The sequence below is a fragment of the Alligator mississippiensis genome, chromosome 4 (genome assembly GCF_030867095.1).
Source record: "Alligator mississippiensis isolate rAllMis1 chromosome 4, rAllMis1, whole genome shotgun sequence".
In the NCBI taxonomy this organism is placed as follows: domain Eukaryota; kingdom Metazoa; phylum Chordata; order Crocodylia; family Alligatoridae; genus Alligator; species Alligator mississippiensis.
In genome coordinates, this window is record NC_081827.1 from 91,429,048 (window position 1) to 91,456,211 (window position 27,164).

Consider the following 27,164-nt stretch of genomic DNA (forward strand, 5'->3'; position numbering starts at 1 on the left):
CCCTAGAGGCTGAGTACATGGCAGGTCCTGGGATCAGCATGTGCTGCATGTAGTGCATCAGGCTAGAGCACAGCCAGGGCACAGGTCATCTGGCAGAGTACCACATGGAGCATGCGCCCCATGCCAGCCCTCTATGACACTGTCTGTAGCATGCGCAGCCATTCCAACCCCACATGCAACACACTGGCCCCAGGACTCAGTCTACATGCAGCCTCCAGGACTAACATAGGGCACGTACAGCATTATGCAGTATCTTATGGGTAGCATGCACCCCGTGCTGGCCCCAGGGGCCAGTGTGCACTAACTAGACCCAGCACCACAGGTGCTACACAGAGGGTATGTCCTGGTCCAGCCAGCAGACTAGCCCAGCAACTCTAATCCAGCTCATAGGACTGGATGAGTTTGACACCCCTGCTCTCCAGCAATGTTTCTAAACCCATGAGTTGCGACCTAAGTTGGTCATAAGAATATACAAAAGGGTCAGGAACAAAACTTTAACAATAGATTCTCCTTTAAAAGAGAAAAAGGTGAGAAACTGTGGGTTTTCGCTTGCAGGCTGGCAGAGTTCCATCCTGCAGGGAGCTGCTTGCCCTCTCCACGCCCCACACACTGGGGGGGGCTGGCCATTGAAATTTGCAAATGGGTCCTGGTACAAAAAAGGTTGAGAACCACTGCTTTACAGCATCTGTACATGCTGAGGGGATGTAACAGCTGTTTCAGAACTCCTCTGCAGCCTAAAACTACCCTAAGTGATCAAGCAAGTCTAACGTAAAGTAAACTTAAAGAGAAACAGGAAAAAGTAAGTTGTAACTTGATGTAAACAGCCCAATTAGTCCTTATTTTAAAGGCATCCTTAAAATCCAGGTTCAGACACATTTTGATACATTAAGAGAGAAGGCTCAATTTACCTTTTTTCCCCAAACTTTGAAAAGTCTGGTGAGACATAGCCCCCATGTGCCAATACCACTGGAAATGATGCAGGGACTGGACTATGAGCTAGAAAACAGTAGATGCCTCCCAGAAGTTCAATGTATCTTGCAGTTTCAAGGGACAAAACTACGACATGATTCAGTATCAACAAGCCTTTGAGTCTAACTGGGGGTAGGTTACACTTCTGTTGGGACAAAAATTTCTTCCCTAACCTTTTCAGCAATGGATTGTTTTAGCAGAATCAATAATTTCTACTTTGTATGGAAAAGCAGTTTAAGGAACTGGTAAAAAAAATAGATACCTCCTGAATGCTAAAAAGATTATCTACCTAGCAACTACAGGGGGGACCATCATGGAATTTGTAAGAGGTCTGTGGATCAATCTGTTTATGCTCTACCCAGTATACAGGCAAAAGTACCAGCTATTCAAACTCTGAAGGTGGATTAACAAATGAGGAAGAGAATTACTTCAAGGGAATAGCCCCAGGAAAACAAGATAGGTTAGCTTCTCTTTAGCCCCATCTTCACACTCTCCAGTATTTTGTCCTGCAGTTCAAGTTTTATACTAGGACAATATTTAGGCCAAGATACTTCATACCTCCCTAAAGTGCAGGCACCTTTTTTCAAGGAACAGCACTATGCTGGTCACATTTGGAGAATTTTTTTACAACCATGGGTTAGCAACAGTTTAAAAATTGAGGTGTACTCAATTCCTAATCACTGAATTCCACTAAACTGGAAAACTTTTTCCTGCTCGGAACAGAATGATAGCAAATGAAAGACCATGGTATTAGGCAGTAGGTCTGTGTGAATAGATTTGATTCAGCCGATTCAGAGGACAGTGATTCAATTCAGTGGTTTGAATCACTGTCCCCATTCGATTCAGCCAAATTAGAATCAGAGATTTGGCACCGATTCGGAGATTCGGATCAGCTGGGGACAGGCAGGCACAGCTAGGCGGCTGCAGGTTCTCCTCCAGCTGTGCTTGCCTCTCCCCAGGTGAGGGGAGCTGCAGGAGAAGCCCACATGGCTGCCTTGTCCGGCCCCATCCCCCACCCAGCCCCAGCCTCCCGGCACTTCAAAATAAAATTTAAAAAAAGAAAAAGAAAAAAAGCTCTGCACTCATGGGCTGCAGCAGCCTGAGGCCTTGTGATAGACAAACTAAATTTGTGCTGCAGGCCGTGGCTCAGCACAAGAAAGTTTGCGTCTCATTTTACATTGTTCCCACCAAGAAAGAGCGAAATGAATTCTGCTACCAGAAACAAGAAAGCCTGATGAAATAGCGATTGAGGAGGCATATCAACCTATGTGACATTTAATCTTTAAGAGGGGAAGGAAGTCATAGCAGAGACAACTTTCTAGAAAGTTGTTTCATCCTGCACCAGTAAGGCAGTCTCATGCAAATGAGGCATAAGAATATTACATCTCAGTGGATCTTTAGAAGTGAACAGGTGTCATTGTTACCTAAATCCAAGCGTGAACTGCTTACCTCTGGATCTGCTAGACGCTGGGATAGCCCTACCACAAATACGAGGTTCTTCTGTACCACCCGTACACTAGCCAGGTGTTTGCGATTCTCTGATATTTTCTGTTTCCTCTCATTTTGCTTCTGTTTCTTCTCATTTTTTATCCTTTGCAGCTCTTCCTGGGAGAGTGGTTTGTACACTGCTGGATCTTCTGGGTATGGCTGAAGATAAGAAACACCATTTAATGAAACCCAAATAAAAAAAAAAACAATACAGCATCTGATAACAAATCTCCACAATTAAACATACAAGGAGAGATAATTCATAAGGTGTTATATAGTGTCTCTGGCTGGCCATTCTGAAAGCAGTATGTTAGAGCCTTTGGGAAGAAGGGGCATCAAGTCCTTTTCAAACAATCCTATTTGTGTTAATATAATATTGAAAACTGGCAAGGATCACATTTTGATTCTGCTTTTTATTCTGCTGAGTAACTAGAGGCAATAGCCGCAAGAGATGATCTTCCCAGGAAGTGGTTTAATGAAGGCAGGGACCTGAAATCTCAGATCACGTTATTTTCCGAACAGTTATGAAAAGTATTTGAAAAGCCCATTAATAACATAGAACAAGGGCTGAAGAACCTGCCATGTTTTCTTGCATACAACACGTGTCTTTTCCCAAAAAACAGCTCTCCCAAAACTGGAGTGCATGTCTTAGGTGGAAAAGCTGCTTTCTTTGCTGGAAAATCAGCAAGCCTGGAGACAATGCATACCATGCAGCTGCCCAGATGGCTGTCACTTGTGTCTGGCTCAGCACGCTGAAGGGGCAGAGTGCTGCGTTAAGTCTCACAGTTGTAGCTGCTGGGCACGGTAACTTGCGTCTGAAGCAACAAGTAAGCTGCTGGCAGTATCTTGATGAGATATACAGTGTGGAAACAACACTTTATTTACAGGTTCTTACATAAAGAACTACTTACTGCAAAGAAATAACAGTCTTGCTAGCGTTCTCACATGGGCCTTGTGTGACTAAGTCCTCCTGAAACTACAGACAGTGTTCTCTTAAGACCTTTCCAAATCCCATGCATTTACAAAGGCAGCTCTTGGTGCCAGTTATCTCACCCAGATCATCTCCTGGAATGCCACACTCTGCATTGCCAGGAAGACTTACTTTATGGTCACACAGTTGGCTAGAAGAAGTGTGTGTGTGTGGGGGGGGGGGGGGGAGGAGCAGGGAAAGAGGTGTCGGTCTACAATCATGTTTTAATTGTGGGCATGTTGCATGGGAATACACACACACGCTTGTGCATAGCTCATTCTTTATATAGTTCACCTGCATAACTTAAGAATCATAGAAAATTAGGGTTGGAGGACTTCAGGAGGTCATCTAGTCCAATTCCCTGCTCAAAGCCAGAGCAGCCCCAACTAGATTATCTGAGCCAAAGCTTTATCTAGCCTCTTCTTTTCTGTCATCTGCCACCACTGAGAACAGTCCAGCTCCATCCTCTTTGGAACCACCCTTCAGGTAGTTGAAGGCAGCTATTAAATCCCCCCTGGGTCTTCTCTTCTCTAGATTAAATAAGACCAGTTTCCCTCAGCCTCTCCTCAGAAGTCATGTGCACCAGCCTCCTCACCATTTTTGTTGCCCTCCACTGGACTTTCTCCAATTTGTCCATACCCTGTCTGTAGTGGGGGGCCCAAAACTAGACGCTATTCCAGATTTGGCCTCACCAGTGCTGAATAGAGGGGAATGATCACTTTCCTGGACCTACTGGCAACATGTCTACCAATACAGCCCAGTGTGCCATTAGCTTTCTTGGCAACAAGGTTACACTGCTGGCTCATATTCTAGATTACTGACCACTGTAACCCCCATGTCTTTTTTTTTTTTTGCAGAGCTGCTGCCCACGCAGTCAGCCCCCAGCCTGTACCGGCGGATGGGATTGTTCCATTCCTAAGTGGAAGACTCTGCACTTGCCCTTGTTGAACCTCATGAGATTTCTTTTGGCCCAATCCTCCAATTTGTCAAGGTCTCCCTGAATCCTAGCCCCACCCTCCAGCAAATCTACTACTCCTCCCAACTTGCTGTCATCTGCAAATTTGCTGGGGGTGCAGTCTATGCCATCTTCCAGGTCGTTCATGAAGACATTGAACAAAACTAGCCCCAGGACCAACCCCTGGGGTGCTCCACTTGATACCAGCTGCCAACTAGACATCAAGTCATTGATTATTATTCTGATCCTGATGCTCCAGCCAGTTTTCTATCCATCTTACAGTTCACTCATCCAGCCTGTACTTCCTCAACTTGCTTGTGAGAAAGTTGCGGGAGACCATGTCAAAAGCCTTGCTAAAATTGAGGTATACCACATCCACTGGTCTCCTCACATCCACAGGAGCCAGTCATCCCATTATAGGAGGCAATCAGATTGGTCCAGCATGACTTGCCCTTGGTGAATCCATTCTGACTGTTTTTAAATCATCTTCTTTTCCTCCAAGTGCTTTGAGATGGATTCCCTGAGGATCTGCTCCATGATTTTTCCAGGGACTGAGGTAAGGCTGACTGGTCTGTAGTTCCCTGGATCTTTTTTGCCCCTTTCTTAAATATGGGCTCTATGTTTGCCTCTTTTCCAATCATCCAGGACCTCTCCTGATTGCTATGAGTTTTCAAAGATGATGGCCAGCAGCTCTGAATCGCATCCACCAAGTCCCTCATCACCCTTGGGTGCCTCCTGTCTGGCCCCAGGGATTTGTATATGTCCACCTTTTCTAAATAGTCCCTAACCTGTTCTTTTGTCACTGTGGGCTGCTCCCTTCCTTGAAACAATGTAATTATTACACCAACAGATTTGATAGCATCCCTGCCATGTTTGATTACCAGTTTGAAACTATGACTTTGTTCTTATTGGTGGGGAAAAAAAGGAAGGAGAGAAAAAGGTAAATTTTTACATCAATTCTAAGCAACTCCCAGGTGACTATTAAACACTGGTGTTTATGTTTCAATTAACGAACTCCAGTAAAAGCTACAGTGCCCTCTCTACTTGTAAGTTACTTAGTGACAGCTATTTTTATATCAAACATGTATTGTCTCAATTTAAAAGATAAAACCTTGAACATCCTAAGCTTGCAAAATATGACTACCTTCCATGCTTTGCAACTCATCAACACTGTCCTTCAGCCCCAAATTTTCCGTTCTAAAAAACTTCAGTTAAGATTTCACATTTTATCAACACTTTTCAGCCTTGTACACAAGTTGCAGACAAACATGTAAGATCAGTCCTAACAACAACATTAAAAAAGTAGGAATAGAGTCATTACTGATATAATGCTGATGGCAGGAGAAGTGCAAGTTACACATTTCCTCTGAGGCTGCCGCTTAAGGCCCCAGCACACGTTCAATAAACGGCACTATGGTTCTGCTCCCTGATCCCGACAATCACACCTCCTGCCATGCCACACATGCATGCTAGAAAATGCAATTTTGGGATTGGGGGAAATCAAATCCCAAACATTACTGGTTGCCAGTGCAGGGTGAGCCCAGGATCACAATTCCAGTCTCTCCCTCTCTGAGGTCATCAACCAATGGATCTCGATCCACCAATAGATAGATGTTGGAGACTCTTGGAGTTGAGCTGAGGCTGGGGGGCGGGGAGCAGGCGGGCTGAGTGCCCACATGCATGCATATGCCTCAGCCTAGAAGGTCAGTCCATGGGGGAGGGAAGGGTCGGGGGCTAGATCGAGGCCCCCCATGGTGAGGGACAGTGCTGCAGAGATAGGAGCAGGGGTAAGCTGAGTGGGGCCCTGGCCAAGTGGGACTTAGCTGCTGGGAGGTGCACCCCCAAATAAATCTCTCTCTCTGCCTCAATCTGTGCCCCCCCCCTCCCAACAGATTTACCTGCTGGGCAGGAGGGGGGAGGGTACGAAGGGGGGAGCAGAAGTGCATGGTAGATCTTGGGTTGCTTTTAAATGCCAAAAGGTGATCTCCTACTTAAAAACGTTGGAGACCGCTGCCCTACATCAATACACTGAAAGAAAGCCAGGTGCCTGGTGAATTGGTGCAGTCCCAGGACTGGGACCCACAAGTCAACTGACTGTTAGTTTTAGCCCTGGGACCATATTGGAGCCAAATGGAGACTCCAATGCAATCCTGGGTCTGGGAGAGCTGTTAACTAAGCCCCCACCATGCAACCGGCATCATAGCAGGGGACCGTGCTACACGTTCAATTTAAGGCATGATGGAAACTAGCCAAAAAATTACACACATTTTGTAGAGTAATTGTAGCATCATTTACTGCCTGAATTTGTGCCCAGGTTACTATTTAAGATGCAATTAACAAGTGTAATAATGTTTGCCAGGTGCCTTAGGTAAAGAAAAATTGTAAGCTTTCTGAAGAATCCAGTAATTCTCTACCCATACAAATATACATCAAGCTTAACTAACTAGGTACACTAACAGAATACAACCTTCCTCTGAGGGATCAGATATTTACTTGAGCTGGTAGCAGAACACTAGTTTTAATTAGGAATGGCCACACTGCACTGACCGTCTGTTGGTCCAAAGCAATCTAATCCACTAGGCAGAGCTGACACCAGGTTCACACAAAGTATACACTGTGCTCACACATATCCTCCCTGTCCCTCCCACAGCAGTGAAATACTTTCTTAAATCCACAACCTCCCATAAATCAAGAATGGCTTCCAAGTCAGAACAGCAAAAGCCCAGTTTAAGTTTTTACTATCTTTATTCTCAGATAATACTGAATCTCTAGTGCAGCATAAAGGTAAGGGGAGGTAAATCTACAGAATGGAGTAGACTAAAAATCAGATGGTGTATTCAACCTTTCAAAACTACCAAACTCTCAGGAATAAATTTTCATTGCCATAAACATGAGTTTAGAAGTGTAAACATCTCAGTAACATGAACTAAGAGGTACATTCAAGTCCTTACTTAGGAACATAATTCTATCTTGAACTACCCTTGGGAACAATAATTTGTATTAAAAAAATAATAATACAACACCACAGTTTAAAAATGTTTTTTTAAACCCAGGAACCATTCAATCCTTTATGCAGACTTCACCTGAACTACTGAACTATATGCCACGACCCATTTTAGCAAGGACACGGAGACTGAGATTTAGTCATATACACATACTTAGTATATGTTTAGCCTTCACCACACACATTGATAACCTTTTCATTAATGTATATAAAACACTCAACTTATATGACACGTCACAGATAGCAAGAAACTCTGATAAGGAACTCTTCACCCATGTACAAAATTATCAATGGAAAATAAATTATAGGTAGCTTTATGGTTTTAGGGGGGGAAAACTTTGGACAGGATGTTTGTAAGAGAAGGAAAGTGAGAGCTCAGTTTTGAAGCAAGAATAGAAGGAAAACTGGATTTGAACTAGATAACCACAGCATTGAAAATATAACCTGGTTGGCTCTAGAGTTAAGTAATCGATCAGTGTCTGTACAACCTCTCAAGTGCAGTACTCCTCCAGATGTTTTAGCACGGTACTAGTCAAGTGTTTGAGGTGTGCTGCACTTTGAGTATGCATCTCAAAAGATTATGAAGGGAATTAAGTAGTAGGATCTGTAGAGTAAAGAGGCCATCCACAAATGCAAGGGAGTAACAGCAGGAAACAAAAACTTCCCAGCTTCCTAGCTACAGCATATTTTCAAATGAAAAGCAGAACACTGAATTTGTTCTGTGATTGACAGACTTTTCAACTGAGATCATGAATATTAACAATCAAGCATCCCAGGTAACCCAGAAAAGAAATAGCGGGGAATATTCTAGTAATGTAATACATTTGAGTCACAGATTCATAGAAGTTTAGGGCTGGAAGGGATCTCGTAAGATCATCAGGTCCAGCCCCCCTGCTCTGGGCAGAAAAGACTGCTGAAATAAAAATGTCAGAATAAAAATAGGTTGGTGTAATCCATGTGCAAGAGGCTCTGTTCTCTCACCATAGTCAAAAGTTCCCAGATCTACGTGTTATTTCAATATTAAGTTCTCAAAAATTGTTTTTGATCCCTAACAAGCAAACATGATTACAGACTGATATGAAAGCTGTTACGAGATACTGGATGTGTAATTAACTGCAGAACTAAGCAAGAAAAAGAAAGTTCTATACAACTGTTGCCAGGGCCAGACCATCTGAATGAGAGCTCCAGTCACTACAGGAAAATAAGAGTAGCTATTGCCCTGTGGAAGCTGGCTGCCATGGATAGCAACTTTTAAGAACAACTGTTAGTTCTCAGTGGATGCTGTTTAACACACATATTACATTTCATGGGCATACGAGTATTGTAGCAAACATCCAAACCACCGGTTAAAATTGACTGACTGGACCTCCTACGTTGCAAGGATACAGGTGAACCCACATGTGCCTAAACAAAACCAGAAACAACAAGAAAGGACAATGACTCTATGGGGATGAAAGCCTTAAGGGGATGTGTGTGCAGTCTGTTGAGATGCAAGCTGGAATGACGGGCCAAAGAACACGAATCCCAAATCTTAAATTCTACCCTATCCAGATATGGACAGAGGGGAACATTCTATTCTACAGCAAATGAAATGAACTGTACCTCATGCTTAAATATATTTTGGTACCAGTTTTTTCCATGGGTCATGAAACCATATGCCAATTACACAGCTATAATTTGCCAGTTCAAATTTAGACCTAGCATGTGCAGGATGATGGTAGGAAGACAAAGCAAAATGGAACTCTCTGTTGACTATACAATTGCTGTTTTGCACGCTTTTATATTTCCTGCCTGTATTGTGCCCACATTTAGAAAAGCAAGAAAAGGGCAAAGAAACCCCTCATGTTGCACCAAGTGATGCACAATCAGACAACTAGGCCAAGCCACCGAAATGTTAGCAGCTTACTCCAATATCGTTGATTCTTTACTCTGGTTTGAAATCATAAAAAGAGTAGTTTGTATGTGCCTCTGGATGCAGGAGGCTACTGAGATAAAATAGTGATGCCAGAAGTAGAGTTCAGCAGGCATAAGTGAAACAGGAGTTATGTAAATCAATTTTAGCACAAACCATGGGAGCCAGCAGCAAAAAAAGATAATGCAATACTAAAGAGCCAAAACCACAAGCCAGATTGCTTTACAGTAAGATGTGGGCTAACTGTGCAAGTTGCTCTTGGTCCCACATGACTCCATCAACAGTCTACAGTGAACTCTTGCCCTTATCCTATTTCTTTATTGCCGTCTGTAGCCTGGCCTGGCTTCTTTGTCCTTTTGCCTACACTTGTTTTGGGGGGGGGGGGGGGGGAGGGGGGGGAGTTTGTTCTCCTCCAAAGTTTGAGGGGAGGGGGTTTCCCCCCCCCCTTTTTTTCTAAATGTTGAAAGTGGATCTCATTTCTCTATTTCTTGCCCTGGGATATCAGGTACTCTGATTCTTGCATTCCCAGATGCATGGACACATTCCTTCCATGTGATGAATGTGCCAGCATTTCCCAGTTTTTGCCTTATCGCAGACTTGTCCCTGAAATAAAAAAAGAATATATAGAAAAGGTCAGTAAGCTTATATAAAGTACATGGTACACTTGACATAAAAGGGATGCCATCAAAGTAATAATTTTGTTTATTTCTGAATGCCATGGTCGTCACAAATGAGGCAATCTATCATGCAATTGAAATAAGGATGAATGTCCCTTGTTTTCCAGATTTTACATTTGTTATGGAGATGTTAAGATAATGAAGGAATAGGGAAATATGAAGAGACAGGGCTTGAGTTCCGTTCTTTACCAAGCAACTGGCAAGGAATACCTACTGTATTTGTCTGTGCCTAGTTTTGTGCAGAAGATTCTACCAGCGGAAAGAAAAGCCCTTCAAGAGAAAAAAGTGGGGATGACTGATAATCATATAACTTATTTCCATGTATAACAGCATTCATGGAACACCAGGTGGGGTCTAGCAGGGTAGAAAAGTGATTTAAGTTTTTGTTTTTTAAATAAGCCTAAACTTTAAAAGTTAAATGACAAAGTATGTTTAGGCCTGAATTTGCTACAATCTAATAATCATTTATTAGATTTATATGCCATGCTTCCCAGCAAAGGCCCAGGGAAGCTTACAGTAAGAGACAAAACTTATAAAGCAGGCAGGATGAGATAACAAAAACTCCCAATATCCCTGCTTAGTATATCTTGTTAAATCCCTGACCACACAGGAAGGTCCTATAATGTTTCTGCAAGATGTCCAGGCTTGAACTGCGGTGGGCCTCAAGGGGGGAAGGCAATGACGCATTTTGCAGACTGAGGGGAAACTAAGAAATACCTGTTAAACTATTATTTTATTAAGGGAACTTGGTCTGGGGTGGACCCAGCGGTAGGGTGGTGCAGCCATGCAACCCTTTGGCTGTGCACTGCATGCACTGGGAGCTCTTACAGCTCACCCACAGGTCAGCACATTCTTGCTGGGAGCTCCACATGTGCTGTGAGCTCTATGAACTCACCACTGGTCAGGGCAGACTGCCAGAGCCCTTGCATCTCTTCAGTCCTCCCTTCCTTTCTCCCTAGCCCAAATTCAGTAGCAGGGAAAAGGAGGGGAGGAGCAGCCAGCAGCAATATACAGCTTTCATGCAGCCTGAGGCTCAGTGCTGTGGGCGTTCATCTGACCACCTCCTCTGCCTGCTGTTGAAAGCTGACGGGGAGGAGGGGAGGGAGACATCCCTGCTTGAAAAGCAAGGATTCTGGGCAGAACCCAGAGATCACAGGTAGAGCTCCCAGAAGAAGTTGTTGAGAAGTCACTTGCATCCAGGATCACAGCAAGGGGCTGCAGCCACCTCCCCTTCAGCTGTATAGCACATATGCAACCCAAGCTCTCTTCACTGTGCATGTGCCCCAATCCTAGATTTGCCCATGAACTAGGTACATACATCAATGGTATTTGCAGGAGACTGTTCTTAGCTGACCGTAGGGCATCAAGATAGGGCAAAAAGGAAACAGTTGGGTCAGCTTAGAAAAGAGACTTGGATCTCTTTCCAGAAAAGAGATTAGAAAGATAGAGCTGGTTGTCATCAGCATACTGAAGGCACCTCACTCCAAAGATGTGCACAAATCTCACCAAGCAGTTTTGTATACACACTGAACAGGAATGGCAACAAATGGCCTTATCAAACAAAAGGGTCAAGTGCATTTAGGACCTTTAGGTCAAAACCAACACCTTGAATTGCACCCCTGGAACAAAGTGAATAGCAACTTGAAAGCTATCAGAAGCCAATGCAGACTCTGGAGCACTGGAGTAATGTGCTCCTGGCAACCCCCCTCTTTCAGAAAGCAGACTGCTATATTCTGCACCAGCTGTAACTTCCAGATGGTCATCAAGTGTAGCCCCACAGAGAGCATGTTGCAGTAGTCTAGCCTCAAGGTTGCAAAAAACATGGCTGACAGTGACCAGATACAAGTCTGAAAGAAAGGCATGCAGCATTCTCACCAGACCAAGCTGGTGAAAGGTACTCCTAAACATGGCTGCCATCTGAAGATCCAAGTGCAGCAGCAGATCCAGAAATACCACACAACTGCAAACCTGAGTCACAAGGGGAGGCTGGATCCCATCAGTGATAAAACGTCTCAATTCCCATCCTCCTGCCCCCAGTTAAAGCAGTCTGTACACACCACCATCATCTTTATCTTGTCTAGATTCAGCTTTAATTAGTTCACCCACATCCAATCCTCAATTGCAACCAGGCACTGGGAACAGACAGACTGCAGGACTCTGATTAGAATGGAAAGAGAGACCTGGGTGCCATCAGCATATTGATGACTCCTCACTCCAAATCTCAACACAGATCTCATCAAGCAGCCTTATATACACAGTGAACAAAAGTGGCCACAAAGTAAAAAGGTCAGGAGGAGTAAAAGAGCTCGCAACTCACCCACCACCACTCTGGAAACCCCTACTAGAAAAGGGCAAAACAAATCAAGAGAGGTTCCATGAACACCCATCAGGCTCTAATCTCATTGTCGGCTCAGATCAAGTGTAGTTCTTGATCCAGAAAACCTGACTTCCTCTAAATGGCCAAATACAAGCCACTGAACTGATACAAATCACTGGCTAAGGAACTCAAACTAGAGCTTACTGAAATACTCAACCACTTTCTTGCAACTAAAGCTTTAGTTGCAAAGTACAAACCATTTTTTTCAGTTTAAATTTGTTCAACTAGTTCAGTGTTTAGGTCAAAATAAAGAAGTCACATGAGAAATGAAAATGCCATCCACTTTCCAACTTATGAATAAAAAGCCAAAGGTTGTGCGAGGTTTAGGTCTATTGGTTGTAAAATCTTGGGAGGACCTGTGGACCAGAAGCAAGTCAGTTCAATTCACTAGCCACAGAAAATACTTCCTTTAGTTCAGTTTCAGCTGTTTTGAATTTATCCCACATAATTCAGGATATTTTTATATCAGGTTTGTTCTTGGGTTTGTTTTTTTAAATAGACAAACTATTTTAAAAGTACTGTAAGTGTATTTTAACTGAATTCAAGTTTCCCTTCTAAAAGGAAGTAGGACACAGATCATAAGCAAGAGATTTAATAGGTAAGAAGTATATCATGTAGTTTTCTAATCACACCCAGTTCTCCTGGCTGCAACTGAGGATTGGGTGTGGGTGAACCAACTGAAGCTGAATCTGAATCCAAACAAGGTAAAGATGATAGTGGGCAAACTGCTTCACCCTTTCCCTATTCCCACCCCCAGGGTGCTTGGGATATTTATCTTTGATGAGTCCAGCCCCACCTTGCGACTTGCATTTGCAGCTGTGCAGTGCTTCTGGGTCCTCCACTGCACTGGCATCTTCAGAAGGCAGGTCATAAGTAGAAGCACCATTCACCAACTATCTGGCGAGAAGGATGCACCCATTTCTTTCATTGGGATAAAATGTAAAAATTAAGAATCTGAAGGTTAGGTTGAGCTATGCAATTGCTCAAATAAAGTGTACACAAATCATATATCCTCCTGTTTATCAAAAATATTTTCCTTAGTGACAGCATACATGCATGTAGCAAGTCAGTATTTCAGGGCAAATCAACCCTTCAGGAGATAAGTACAAATGCAAAACAATTAACAGCTTTGCTTTAAATCAATCCACCCTGGGTACAAGTTAGCATTATCCTTAATTAGTATCATCAGTCTAGCTTGGCAAAGGTTTTTATGGTACCAATTCCCCTCCTCCCCAAGTCCTCTGCAGTTAAGTTACCAGTAAGAAACTTTTGATTACTGTCCCATGTAGAATGACTGGCACCAGCAACACTGGAAAGATTGGGTTCCACCACAAACCTTCAGCCCAAACAAACAATTCTTTGGTGGAAAACTGCTTATGCATTGCATACAAAAGCAAAATCGAAGGATGACTGCAGCTAAACAAAAGTAGGGGAGAACTACACATCATGCCCTGGAGTATGCACAAGTATGACATACATATTGGGGGCACAATACCCAGTATGTAGTTTGCTACAATAATCCTACTATGGGGACACTGTCCATGTTTGAGAATTTTGGAAGCTATCCTGCTTACCACTGTGAATGAGCACATGTAGATTTACTCAACTAGCTATTGTGTGCAGTCTGCAGGGTACTTCAGCCTTTGGAACAACTATCCACAGACAGGTGTAAAAATGTGGTACCTAAACAATACCATCAAAAAAGTAACCTCTAAAAGATGTGGGGCACAAGGAATACAGCTACACAGTGTTGCAGTAGAAGAGCCGGCAATGTGGTACAGCTATCCCAACTCACCTTATAAAGTGCTTTTCAGCCAATAAAAGGTACTATAAAACAATGTCTGTCTATACCGTCAGCAGGCCCTCATCCCGATTTGATTTCATAACAACATTTACATGAACTCAGGAAACTCTACCCTAGTTCCTGATCATATATAAACCGAGTAACTCAAAGGGAAAATAACATACCTTGACTGGAAGTCCTCCCACTTTTGAAAAAGTGCTGTCTTCAAAACACACTTCAAACACACTCCTGCCACCATCTCTGAAGTTTTTGAGACCAAACTGATCTTGGCAGTCTCTGGCACACATGGGTCTTGGTCTATATCACTAATGTCAGGGGGCCCTGGAGGTAGCATTCTCCTCAGCTTCTTCTATCAAGGCCCTTTAATACTCCAATTGGTGGGTACCTCAGCCTCAGTTCTGTCTGAATTATCTTGTGTTCCATAGATGGAGGAATGCCAAAATACAATGTAGGTTCATAACAAGGACGACCATTTCTCCTTTCTGCCTCAGAAGGGCTTTTTATGCCCAAAGTCTTGGTGCAGCGCTCCTTTAGTTGATTTGTTTTCTCCCAAAAACGAAATCCAACTCAACAGATTGAAACACCTACTTGAATATCAGAATTTCCAAATTATGGTGTTCAGCTTCAGCAAATATAGTTATCCCAGACATTCACAAGTGCCCACGGTCTGCTTAGCAGCAACTAGAGGCATATTTTGACAATGTCTTCAAGAGATTCCAAAATCCAGGTTGCAAGAACAGAGCAAATCAAAGAAATAAGTGCTGGAGAGAAGTAGTATGCAGTAAGATCCCAGGTGTGAAGTGATATGTGCAGGCAAAGGAACTCCAAGGGAAAAAAAAACCGCTAAAAAAACCACACAAAAAACCCCCTTGCCCTTGAGCCAGCAGAGTAGAGAAGTTAAAATCTAAACAGACCACATCAGAAGCAGGAGGAATCAGTTGCACTATTCACATTGTCATGCTGACACTTACATTGCACTGGTGGAGACTGCTCTGGTGGCTGATGACACTACTTAGGTCTTCCTTGCAGAAAGTCACTCTCAAAGCAGTGTACACAGTTTTTGTGCATCACTGGTAATGATTTTATGTGGCATTATACATGGTGCATTCCAGGCTTTCTTGAAAGGTCTCAACTGCTGGTTTGTAAAATCTCCCTAGTGTAAACCAGGTGCTCAGGCACACAGCAAAAGGACTAAAGGTGCTTATGGTAGAGTATGGAAATTAGTGCAGAGGTTCAGGGAAAGCAAGATTACTTAAGGTCTAGAAAGGGAGCTGGAATTGGATGTTGTAAGAGACAGAAAGCAAACAGAAGTATTCACTGAAGATAGGGTCATGTTTAAAAACATCAAGAGGAAAGGGACCTCAACAGGTGGGTTTCAATAGGGGGGAAAAAGGTGAGAAGCAAAGCAAAGAGACTGGAGATGAAATCACCACCTATGACTTCAGAGACAGGGACACAGAGGGAAGAGTAAAGTGGAAAAAAGGAAGCAACAGGATTTTAACTAAAAACTACATGCAGGGGAGAGAGAAACAAGTCAGATACTACAATTGTGGCCCTGGGACACCAGGAAGTTAGTGAAGTTGAAGTTCAGGTGGGGGGTTCAGATGGAGGGTGGGTGGGTGGGTGGGGGGGGGGGGAGGGAGGGAGGGAGGGAAGGGGTTTATATCAAGGTAGCAGGATAACCAAAACATCAGTTAAGAGATGCAAGTAGAGAGACTGGATGAATTTTTTTTTTTAAATGGTACGTAAAAGGAACAGTTCTGAGCTTCTGGGGCAAGAGTGCAAGATATGCAATATCTTCATCAAGCACTCCAACCAAGAGCTGGCAGGTTTTTAAAAGCTTTGGGGGTATAAGATATATTTTTTCCCCAGTTTGAGATCCATAGAAAGCAAAGGACTAGCAGCTTAGGTCCCACAGGCACAGCATAGACAGGTATTTTATAAACTTCCCTCACCATACAGCTCTGCCACCATACCCCAACTTCTACTGTGCCATACCCAGCTGCTGTAATCTTTATCACCCGTCATAAAACAGTTATGCCAGTACTCCACAATCGAGATTCCCAAATGTATTAGTTCTCCTTTAACAGATCTGTGAATACCAACATGCTTCAGCCCTGACACAGCCTTCACTGCTAATCCAGTTCCGAGTTATCAAGGTTGTGCAAGGGTTTTAATATGAACACAGGTTCCAAACAAATCAGCAGCTCGGTTTTGATCTAAACCATGGATTTGAAATGCAGTTCTCCGATGTAAATGTGTATTATGTACTAACCCAAAGAAAGACCCTTGTGACACTTGCAAAGCAAGTAGTCATTCCAGGATATTTACCTTTCTGCAAGCAGGACAAAGTCCATTCTCATCAGTGCGGATACGGTGCCAACAGAAGCGACAGATTTGGTAGCCACAGGTGCAAGGAAAGAAATTGATATCATCAATCTCCAGAGGCTCCATGCAAAGGGGGCATTCCACAGGGTCTTCCTTAGCATCTGGGCTGCGAGACATCTTCACGTGTTCGCAGAGCAGCAGAAGTTAATAACTTAAAGGGAGCAGAAAGGTCAGCACTTGAAGATCTGAAGAAAAATAAGAACATAGGATACATTTTAATACCAAAGACCATTTTGACACCATAGATAAACCAGGAAAGCCTAATTAACTTTAGTAGCTTTTGTTCAGTTCACCTCTGCATTTGCTTTTCTCCTCAGTCTTTCCTGTAAGATTACTCTGTAACTAATCTGAGTCCCTCTAATTCTACATAAAGTCACAAGCAGTATAAAAGACGCTGCTATTGGCAAAATGCTTCCTTGCCCAACCAGCCAGGCATTACTCTTAATTTGTTAGTCAAGCTTCCTAGGGATTGACAGAACAAATTTAAAGGTTTAGCAACTGAGCACAAATAACTAAAAATTGAGCAATATATGCAATACATTTAAATCCTAGTTTTGCTTAGGGAGTAGCTGAACTTTTCTGCAAAAGAAGAGAACCCTGAACTCAGGACCTTGCAATTAAATGAAAGAGCAATTTACTCATTTTATATGCTCATAATTTAGACTCACTTCTGTGTTACACATTCAAATAAAAGTTCAGTTAGTTGGTAAAGGAAATTTCAAGAACAGAACTTGGACAGAAAAAGCTTTTCTTCAAACCTGACCAGGTGTAGCTTTGCAAAAAGGGAATTAGTTTCCCATCCATTCCATGTTTTAAACTCTGCAGAGACCAGTAACAAGACTGTTCATTAAAAGTATACAGCTGTTTGCTAAAAGTGGTCACTAACTTGATTTATACCAGACAATTCCTTACCAATGGCATCACTTGAGCTTTTCTAACACTATACATTCAAACTTAAAAACAAAACAAAAACCTAAATAAATTGGGGGGGGGGGGCGGAGAACAGATGACACAACAACACATGACAAAGAAATTTAAGTCAGCACATTACTACATTTGATTGAAGCCACATACCATAGCTAAAGTTTCCTCAATGAAAGCTATTGCAATTCCTTTTTCTCAGCTCAAAAATATATTCTTAGCTTATGCCCAAAGGTCAATTCTATTAAGCTTAAGGTAAACCCTTTATCAGTTGAGTGCATGCTGAGGGAATGGAGGAGTTAAACTTTGCAACAAAAAAAAGTTTCATTTTTCTGGCTGAGTAACAATTATTCTTACACTGGAAATTGACATGTAGATAGTCTTCAGAGAAACACACCCAAATCATTTTTTAAAAACTGGAAAAAAGACAAATTTAAAAATAAGTTTGGGATTTTTATAAATATGGACTTGTTTAATTCAAGAAAACAGTCTAGATTTTCTGGAATTAAACATAATAGTTATATGGGGGGTGTCAAGTAATGGTGTGGGAGAGGAAAGGGATAACATGGAAGAAACTAGATACCCATTTAGAACTTGTGACTATGGCTTAAAACAAAAACATTATAGGTTATCACTACAGCTGCAAAGAAAAATATTTTAAAAGACCATAAAAACACTGCAAGTCTAACTACTTACATTTAGCTAATTGAGAAGAGGGACCAAAAGGAATTAAAGTAAAAGCTAAAATGTTTATGTAGCTCAACACATACGTTCCCAACTTGGGTGCATTCTTTTACCTATTTGTATTTCAGGTGCTGCTTACACTGTTAACAGCTTTTACCATTAAAAATAAGAAACTAAAATTGCACATCAAGCTCAAGAAGCCAGGATTTTTCTATGACCTGTGCATACATTCTGCTTTTTCCACAACCCTTTACACAAATACATATGTAAGGGGCTGTGGAAAAGGGTTGTGTCTCTCTCTGCAAGAGAAGGTTGAGGCGCGACCTTGTGGCTGCCTATAAGTTCATCACGGGGGCACAGAAGGGAATTGGTGAGGTTTTATTCACCAAGGCGCCCCCGGGGGTTACAAGAAATAATGGCCACTAGCTAGCAGAGAGCAGATTTACACTGGACATTAGGAAGAACTTCTTCACAATTAGAGTAGCCAAGGTCTGGAACAGGCTCCCAAGGGAGGTGGTGCTCTCCCCTACCCTGGGGGTCTTCAAGAGGAGGTTAGATAAGCATCTAGCTGGGGTCATCTAGACCCAGCACTCTTTCCTGCTTATGCAGGGGGTTGGACTCGATGATCTATTGAGGTCCCTTCCGACCCTAACATCTGTGAATCTATGAAATACAGTTAAAATCTTGATCTCACGTATTGCCTTGCATCTCCTTGTCTTGAGGGCAATGCCCAAGTCCCCTACTCTTTTTTTTTTTTCTTTTTTAAATCCCTCTTCTGAAGAGTGTTCAAATGGTTCCAAGTCTAGTTCAATCTTCCCAGGCTCTGGGACTTTACATCTAAGCCAGAGGAGGTCTGAAATACACGGTTGAGCAAAAACACACAAGTACCTGTCTAAGAAGCAACTCTTACCCCCCTGGAAGAGGAAGGAAAAGAGGAGAGCAATATCAGCCCCATTTTATAGCGGTCTCTGTTGTAAGAACACAGCCTAAGACAACACTTTTGTCAAAATCCTTGATAATCCATACCTAAAACACTTAAATAAATGTATATTTATACTTAAAACCCATGCTTGCCCGAATAGCTGGGAGTCTATATTAAAAAACAACTTGTTTGTTGCTTTAACCTGGAATCTGCCCACTGTGCAGTGGATGCAGGTTAAGATCACCCAAGGTGATGATCGTTCCTCTTGAGTTTGGTCTCAAGTTCCACAAAAAAACAAGAGGTCTGCCACAGGCCAAGACAGAACATGAGAGGATTTGTATAAAGAACCCTGGGACACAAAACCTTAGAGGGGTGCATATACAGCGAGGACCTAGACCCAGGGAACACAGGTAGCATTTATTGTGGTCAGTTTAAGCTAGCCCAATTGCTCAGACATCTAGTGCAGGGACAACAAAACCGCAGTAATTAAAAATGCCAAACTTCTCCTCGGCTTATTACTCAGTATTCTTGCTCATTTCCTTTAAGTAGTCGATTAAATTATCCTCTGTGCTAGAGCGCAGATCATCAGCTCTAGGGTATGCAAATCTCAAAAAACCCACATGTCCTATAGACCTCACCCATATAAAATATTTTGGTCTATGGCTACAAGATTAAAAAGGTTGACTGTCCTTGCTCTAGTCTAGTGCCAAGTGTCCAATCCATCTGTCCAATACAGACATACCCTTACTCTGGTGGGGAGCAAGTCCTTCAAGCACATGAAGGCAAAAGGCAGTCTTTGTAGAAATAATTAGTAGCGCACATTTAAGTGCTCAGATAAAGGTGAGGTTAAAGTGGTCACACAAGACATCAGTGTCTCCAATTAGTGCACCAGTGATCATTTTACCCTCCTTTCAAATGTCTCATCCCTTCCCTGCCCCAAGGGTATAAAAAGTAAACTGAAGGTTAGTTGCTACAGAAGCATTTTTTTTTTAATTTGAGACAACAGCACAATACTATCTGTCACTCTAATTAGGTTCAGGTTCCTTTAGTGCACTCTTTGTACAGAAACACTTGGGGGGGGGGGGGAGTGGAGCGTGTCTATACTTTGTCATGCACACACATTTAGGTTTTGCTAGATGACAACCTTAATATAATTGGTGTTCAAGCATTTTCTAAGGAAAGTGTGGAAAGCAGAATTAACATTTCTGTATTAGCCTTACATTTTATATTTCCTGACTCAACAGGAAAATGTGAAAGGTACCTCATAATTTGTAAAGTTAATTTAAAAAAAAAAAATGCTAGAAGTAGACTGCCTGAACTGAAGAACAAGGAGAACCACATAGGTCTTCTTTACTTCAGATTTCCATTAGATTTAGTATTATTGGTATTATGCCTTTTTAACAATTGTTCAACCTTTAGAATACCTAAACTATGGCAACAAGCCCATAATAGCCGTGTTAAAGCCAGGGAAGGATGCCTCTGGCTAGCGTGGATTTGATTTAAATCAAATAGATTTAAATCATGATTTAAATCACTTGGTCAGGAAGCCTTGACTTAATCATTGTTTCATACAAAAAGCACATTCTTGTTGTTTGATATCCTTTATTCATTTAACTTCTTGAAACTTTGCACTTTTAGAGAAAGGTAAGGGCCTGACTGTGTCTACATGAACTCGCAGAGACACAATAGGGCTGATGGGTAGGTAATCGGGTCTGTTATCTCTCATCTCCATATACTGCTGTTTAACAAGGATGTTATCTCTGGAGACTAACTCTCCCTGTGCCTGAAAGCTTGCAAAGAACATTTTTTCCAGCTAACAAAGGCCTAATAAAAGATAATCCCATCTACCCAAAGAACTTCATCTGCCTATGATCTCTGGAGACACAAATCCAGAGTTTGAGAAGTGAAGATCCCATTAAGTATTTCTGTGATGTTTAATTTCTAGACCAGTGGTTCTCAACCTTTTTTCTAGTGGGACCTATTTTCAAAGGTTCATGGCCTGTCCCAACCCAGATTACAGTGGCCCTGCAGTTCTCCCCCTCCCCCTCCCCCTCCAACCATGCTACCGACCCACAGCTCCCAGCCCCACCCCCCAGCCCTGCTGGTGCCCCTTACTCCCGATCCATAGCTCCGTCCCCCCCATCCCTGCAGAGAGGCCCCCAGCTGCCCCCATCTTACTCAGGCCAGAGTGCAATGGCTGTGGCTCACGTGGGCAGCAGGGGAATGAGCTGGAGGAAGGAGGGGAGGCCTGTGGCAGCCCCCGCCCTGGGCTGGGGCTGCCACACCAGGCAGCCTCATCACAGTCCATTTCACCCCCTGAGCAGTGTCTCCTGGCCACCCCGCCCCCATGAGCATCCAGCCTCACAGCTCTCCCCCACTCCCTTGCCCCGGCCACTCTGCCCTGCCGCAGTCTCCATGCTTTCCTGGGATCAGTATGGATCAACCTGCAGCACCCCACCATTTGAAATCTTGTGACCCACTCTTGGGTCATGACCCATGGGTTGAGAAACCCTGTTATAGACTGAGCAGAGTCCCATTGAGTAAAGTGGTTATCTTTAATTTTTATTAATCTATAGAGGAGCCTCTGGGAACCCCATAAGATTGGGCCCCTAATATATAGCCCGTGGCCTGTGACCTATTAATAAAACTTCTGAAAAGGTTGCATGAATATATTGTCTCAAATATATATAATTAGAAGTTATGATCTCTAATTCCATAATGATCCAATTTTTAAACGCATCTTAAATTAAAATTTTATTTTTTTAAAAAGCATCTTTTTATTTAATCATATTTTATTTTTTTTTAAAGATATTTATATAAAATCCTTTTTATTATTTTTTTTTTTAATAGTTGATTTTTAGCCACCCTGCCTCTAGCCCAAAGGACTTCAGGCCAGAGTCACTCCTGTGCTATCTTTATAAGCTTTATAAACATCGTTTGATACAAGGTGAGGGGTGACTGAGAACAACATCTAAGACCAGAACATGCTGGGTTCAGACCAGGCAAGTTCTGCACTGGCCAAATATAAAATACTCACCTAGCATATAGAAGATAGGTTTGAGAAAGGGATGATAATAGGTGCTGTGTGTGTAGACCTGAGTGGCATACAAGAATCAACCACTGAAACCTGCTTGCCAAAGTCTACAATATGACACGCAACTACCATCTAGTCCAGTTAATCTAACCTCTTTTGGAAAGCAGCCATTTTTATGTAGAACTGTGCAAGAAACACAGGCACTGGAGACTATAACAAAACAGCCTTCCTCAGGGCAGTGTGTTAGCACTGATCCTCTAACATGTATACCAATGATCAACCCATACAGAGTAAGACAAGGTGTTTCATATATGCTAACGATCTAAGCATCACACCACAAGAGGACGGATTTGCCACTCTCGAGAACAGACTGACATACGCATTGAGCAACCTCTCTTATTGTAATAATCTGAAACTGCTTCATGCCAACCCAACCAAGACTCAGGTCACAGCTCTTCACCTACACCACAGAGAAGCCAAACGGAAATTAAACATCACCCAAGATAGAAACCCACTGACTAATCATCCAAACACTGTACTTGGGGCTTACGTTACACCAAACACTTACCTTCAAATCACATGTAGAGAAGACAAAATGGAAAAGTCACCACCTGCAACAACATACTTCAAAAGTGGGGAGGCAAACCCAACTAAATTACAAATTACTGCTATTGCCTTGTGTTACCCCACTGCACAGCATCCATGCCCAGTATGGGAGTGATCAGTTCTTGCCAGAAAACTAGACCCAGTTCTAAAAAGTTATCATGAAACAACAGGATGTCTAAGCAACACCAAAGGATAACCTGTACTTACTGGCTGGTGCTGTGCCAGCCAGTATCAGAAAAAAAGTACCAAGCCAAAAAGAAAGATCACAGCAGATAGAGGACACCAGGCATCCATTTTATAGACGCACAGAAGTAACCAAATGGCTTAAAGCATGAAAGTTTTGTGACCAGTGTAGCACCCTTGGACAATGGCTAACGAGGCATAACAGAGGTTATGGAAGGAAAGATTATGCACAACCAGATGCCCTGAAATGGACCTGGAACCCCAAAAATCTTCTTAGAGAGGCTGATACAGACTGGTCAACATGGTGATGCTTGAACCACCTGCACAGAGTAGAAGATCAAAAACAAACATGATTAAATGGGCCTACTCTGACACAAATGCATGTAAAATACAGACCATGGAGCACCTGCTCATTTGACAACTCCTTGGTGAGACCTGTATGAAGGACAACTTTGCTGCGCAACAGAAAGAGCCATCAATTGTTCACGATTCTGGAAAAACACCTAGTTTATGAGAGACTAGAGAAGTAGCAGCAAGAGATCTCCAAAAATAAACCAGTAAGCAAACAGTATATTCTGTTGAACTGTCTACTCATTCTATTGCATATTCAAATCCAAGCCTATCGAAATGCATCTGAATCAAGCAATATTACTGCTAGTGAAAAAAGTAATTTAAAAAGATTACCGTTCTGAATGGACTACAGTGTATTAAATAATTTCATTGTAACAACTGAAGAAGTTGCTATTTGGAATCTCCAAGAAATGTCACCAGTTTTTGAGAAAAATGTGACATATTAGCTAGTGCCTCTAGGACACGGAGAGGCTCTCCAGCAATTTTGCCAAGTGATTAACATTTATGAGCTGTTTAAGTTAGCACTAAGTTCAGCAGCTTCTGCTAATAATACTGATAACTTGCCTCATAGTGTACCATTGGCAAGCTTTCATTTTCCAAAGAAGGGTAAAGAGCAGCTGTATACCACGATTTTGAAACAGAGGCAGCATTTTTATTTACTTGGGAAAGGACCATTCAAAAGCATACAATTCAAAGAGGTTCCACTAAAGCAAATCTTCATTCCAGGAAGCAAACACCAGGACAGCACCATTTCCACATCAGAACACTGCTCATTTTTCCAAACTGAAATGGTAAATACTAGGCACAGCACAGCAAAACAGCAAAGTTCATATATAAGCCTATTTTAGTCAGCAGTAAGTCCATTCCAATTGTTTGCACACTTTTTTCATTATTGGACCCCTTTGGAAATTCTGAATGGAGGTATGGACCCTTTTGAATTGTAACTGTGGGTATTCACATATTTTTGATTAATCATATAGTCATCTTTTGCAGACCCCAGAGGCCCATGGACCATATACTGAAAACCACTGGCCTAATTCTGAATTGCCCTGCAACCAGTCTTAAAGACTGAAAGATGAGCTGTAACATGTAAGCGGTCTGTCCAACTTGAGGAGGCAGCTGGTCAATTTTGCAGGGAGATTGTGGGGCCAGCTGCCATTTTCACAAACTGATTATGGCAGGGCCCTCATACTACCAATTGGTTGTGAGTGCTGTCCATCATATAGCCCCGCCCCTTGCATTGATTGGTTATGGGGCTGGGCTGCACAACAGACAGCCTTCTCTAGGGAGCCAGCATTTAATTTTCAGTAAGTCTCCCTGCTCTCTGGTGGATTTTGCAGGCAATAACCACTTACATGGGAAATGCTGGATTTCACAATTTTCATGAAATCATGATTTGGGTAGGTCCCTAGTAATAGGAAACCCTAAATTATAGGAAAAACCTCAAACGACTCATGTTGTATCCAAAGTATCTGACTTTCACAGTTATCTCCTAAACAGCAAATAGCCTATATAACTTGATTCACAGAAGACAAAGAAGTTATTAAAAAGGCACCCCCAAAAAGTAAAAAGCTATCAGACAATAACTTCTCCAGTACTGATGAAGGCAACCAAATGGCCTGAATGGTTCCATACCCTGCTTCCAGGAGAGCACCAATGACAAAAAAAAATGTAAACACGTTACAATGATGTAGGCAGAGCTGGACAACGTCTAGTAGCCTTCCAGAGTAAAGGTGACAGATATGTCCCATGTAGCCATATCATTTGTCCAGTGGTGCTGCCTGTCAGTCTCAGACAGGCCCTGCACATCACAAGAAGCAGGCTCCACTGCCCCAGCCCCATGTAACGCACAGAGCCAGTCTGGGGCATGTACCGTCTGGTGTGGGTGCCACATGCAATTCTTGCGCACTGGATCTAGGGCCAGTCCAGACCAGGATCATAGTCAAGCTCTAAGCACCACACACAGCACTGGCTCTGGCTAAAGGAGCTTGCCTGCTAGGCGGAGAAAGGCCCAGTAGTTTGTTTTCTTTGCTGACAAGGCTTCAAAGAGCAACCATCTGCTTTTTTGTTCTGTTTAGACCCCAAAGGTTTTTGCAACTCCCCTCCCTTCCCACCATGACAGGTTCTTTTCTTTCCCACCCCCAAGGCTTTCCAGCAGTGACGAGCTGCCTGTTTCTGCAGCAGCAGTGACCTGGCTCTAAAGAATGTTCAGTTTTTTTCTATAGAAAGTGCGCTAAATCCTTAGAAAGACACAGGTTTTTCTTCCTTTTTTTTTTTCCTTCCTTTTGGTGGAGCATACATGCCCTACTGAAGGCTCTGGAAGCAAATCAAAATAACTTCGAAGAGAGCTTGATAACAGGCCAGAATCCCATTTTGAGAGATCAGGCCTAAGGGAAGGGGAATTTAGGCAAGTGCTACTTTTATTTCAATTTTCAGACATGCTGGAACATAAAACAGGTGAAAAAGTCTGGGCTTAAGTTTCAGTAAGCCTCTCTCTGGGTTCAAACAGAAACCAGTTTTCTAAAATGCCTACAGAGTTCCTAATATAAAAATGTGAAGTTCTGACTTATTCTGCCTATCATCACAGCCACTACACACAGAAGGGACTGTTCCACTGGAAATCCCCATTTTCATTCCCTTAGAGTTGGGTGGGGGAGCAAGGGAGGGAAGGGTTTGAACTTGAGGTGCAAGCAACTTACATATGTAAGTTTCTGGTCCTGGGGGGATGGAATGGCAAGGCAAGGTGGGGAAAAATATTCTTAGACTTCTTTAAGTTTCTATTTTCTGTGCCTTTCCCTTTAATCCATCTTGAGAGAATACTGCTGTAGCCTCAAAACATGTGTCATTTAGAAATGCGCGCGCTGATTCACTAAAGAGGAAGGTCAGCTTTACTTGCCTTTTTGTTCTTGTTTTTTAAACATACAGAAGGAAATTTCCCAAGTTGCAGCAAGGAAAGTTTAGGTTAGATATTGGGAAAAATTCTCACCAGAAAAACAGTAAAACACAGGAACAGGTTACTCAGGGAGGTTATAGAATCTCCAGCCTTGGAGGTTTTCAAGACCTTGCTAGACAAAGCTTTGGCTGGGATGATCTAGTTGGGGACAGTCCTCCTTTGAGCAGGAGGTTGGACTAGATGACCTCCTGAGGTCCTTCCCAACCCTCATTTTCTACAATTCCATTATTCTAACAAGATCTCCTTGAAGGAGACAAAATTCACCTATAATTTCAGCAATACTCTACTCACTCGAACCCTACGTCAAATAGAGGAACTTGAGTGCATTAACTGAAGCTGATAGTTGCAGCCTGAGAATAAAAAGATCATAAAATAATTCACCTGCAAGTTTGCCTTCCCTAAAAATAGCCCTAATAGGGCCTCAGTTTTTTTACAATATGCTTCCAAATGGCTGAAGATCAAGTAATTATAATTTAGACCAGGGGAGCTCAACCCTTGGTCTGCGAGACAGCAGGGCCCACAGGGCTCCCCACAGGTACATGGAAATCCTCATGGGCTGTAGCACTGCATGCTAGCTCATGGGCCCCAATCCTGGCACACAGACTGGCCGTGCACCATTCATCCAACCCAATGAGCCAACTTGTTGAGCATTGCTACTTTAGATGGCAAGCCCTCTGCCTACCCCATTAAAAGGGGGAGGAGGGTTGTTTTCAGTATAAGCTCAAGGCTCCACTTGTGTGATGTACTGAAACCTACCTCTGACTACCTCTAGATGAGGGGTGCTCAACTCCCAGACAACAGCATCATGTCATCTGGCCCACAGGAGCTCCCTTCTGCCAAATTTCAGTACCTGTGGGGACCCCTGCAGGCTGGATAGCATGGGCCTGCACATTAAATCAAACAGCATGAGGCAGGATCAGGGCAGCAGCCCCACACCACTCATTTGGCCCATAGGTCCAAAAGGTT

The 27,164-nt window shown here is 42.8% G+C and overlaps 1 protein-coding gene across 9 annotated transcripts in view; it reads right to left on the reverse strand.

The window, feature by feature from the left end:
* Window positions 1-27,164, reverse strand: part of CNOT4 (CCR4-NOT transcription complex subunit 4) — a 119,958-nt gene that overhangs the window by 46,663 nt on the left and 46,131 nt on the right. For 7 of the 9 annotated variants that reach the window (XM_006261158.4, XM_014595260.3, XM_014595269.3 and 4 more), the window contains exons 2-3: window positions 16,488-16,729; window positions 2,419-2,616 (exon numbers count right to left, since the gene is read on the reverse strand). In XM_006261158.4, coding sequence (XP_006261220.1) covers window positions 2,419-2,616; window positions 16,488-16,661 — 372 coding nt within the window. In that variant the 5' untranslated portion in view covers window positions 16,662-16,729. Of the gene's footprint in view, window positions 1-2,418; window positions 2,617-13,148; window positions 13,274-14,320; window positions 15,758-16,487; window positions 16,730-27,164 lie in introns of those variants that run through there. The other 2 variants (XM_019480928.2, XM_019480927.2) reach the window with 2 other exon arrangements.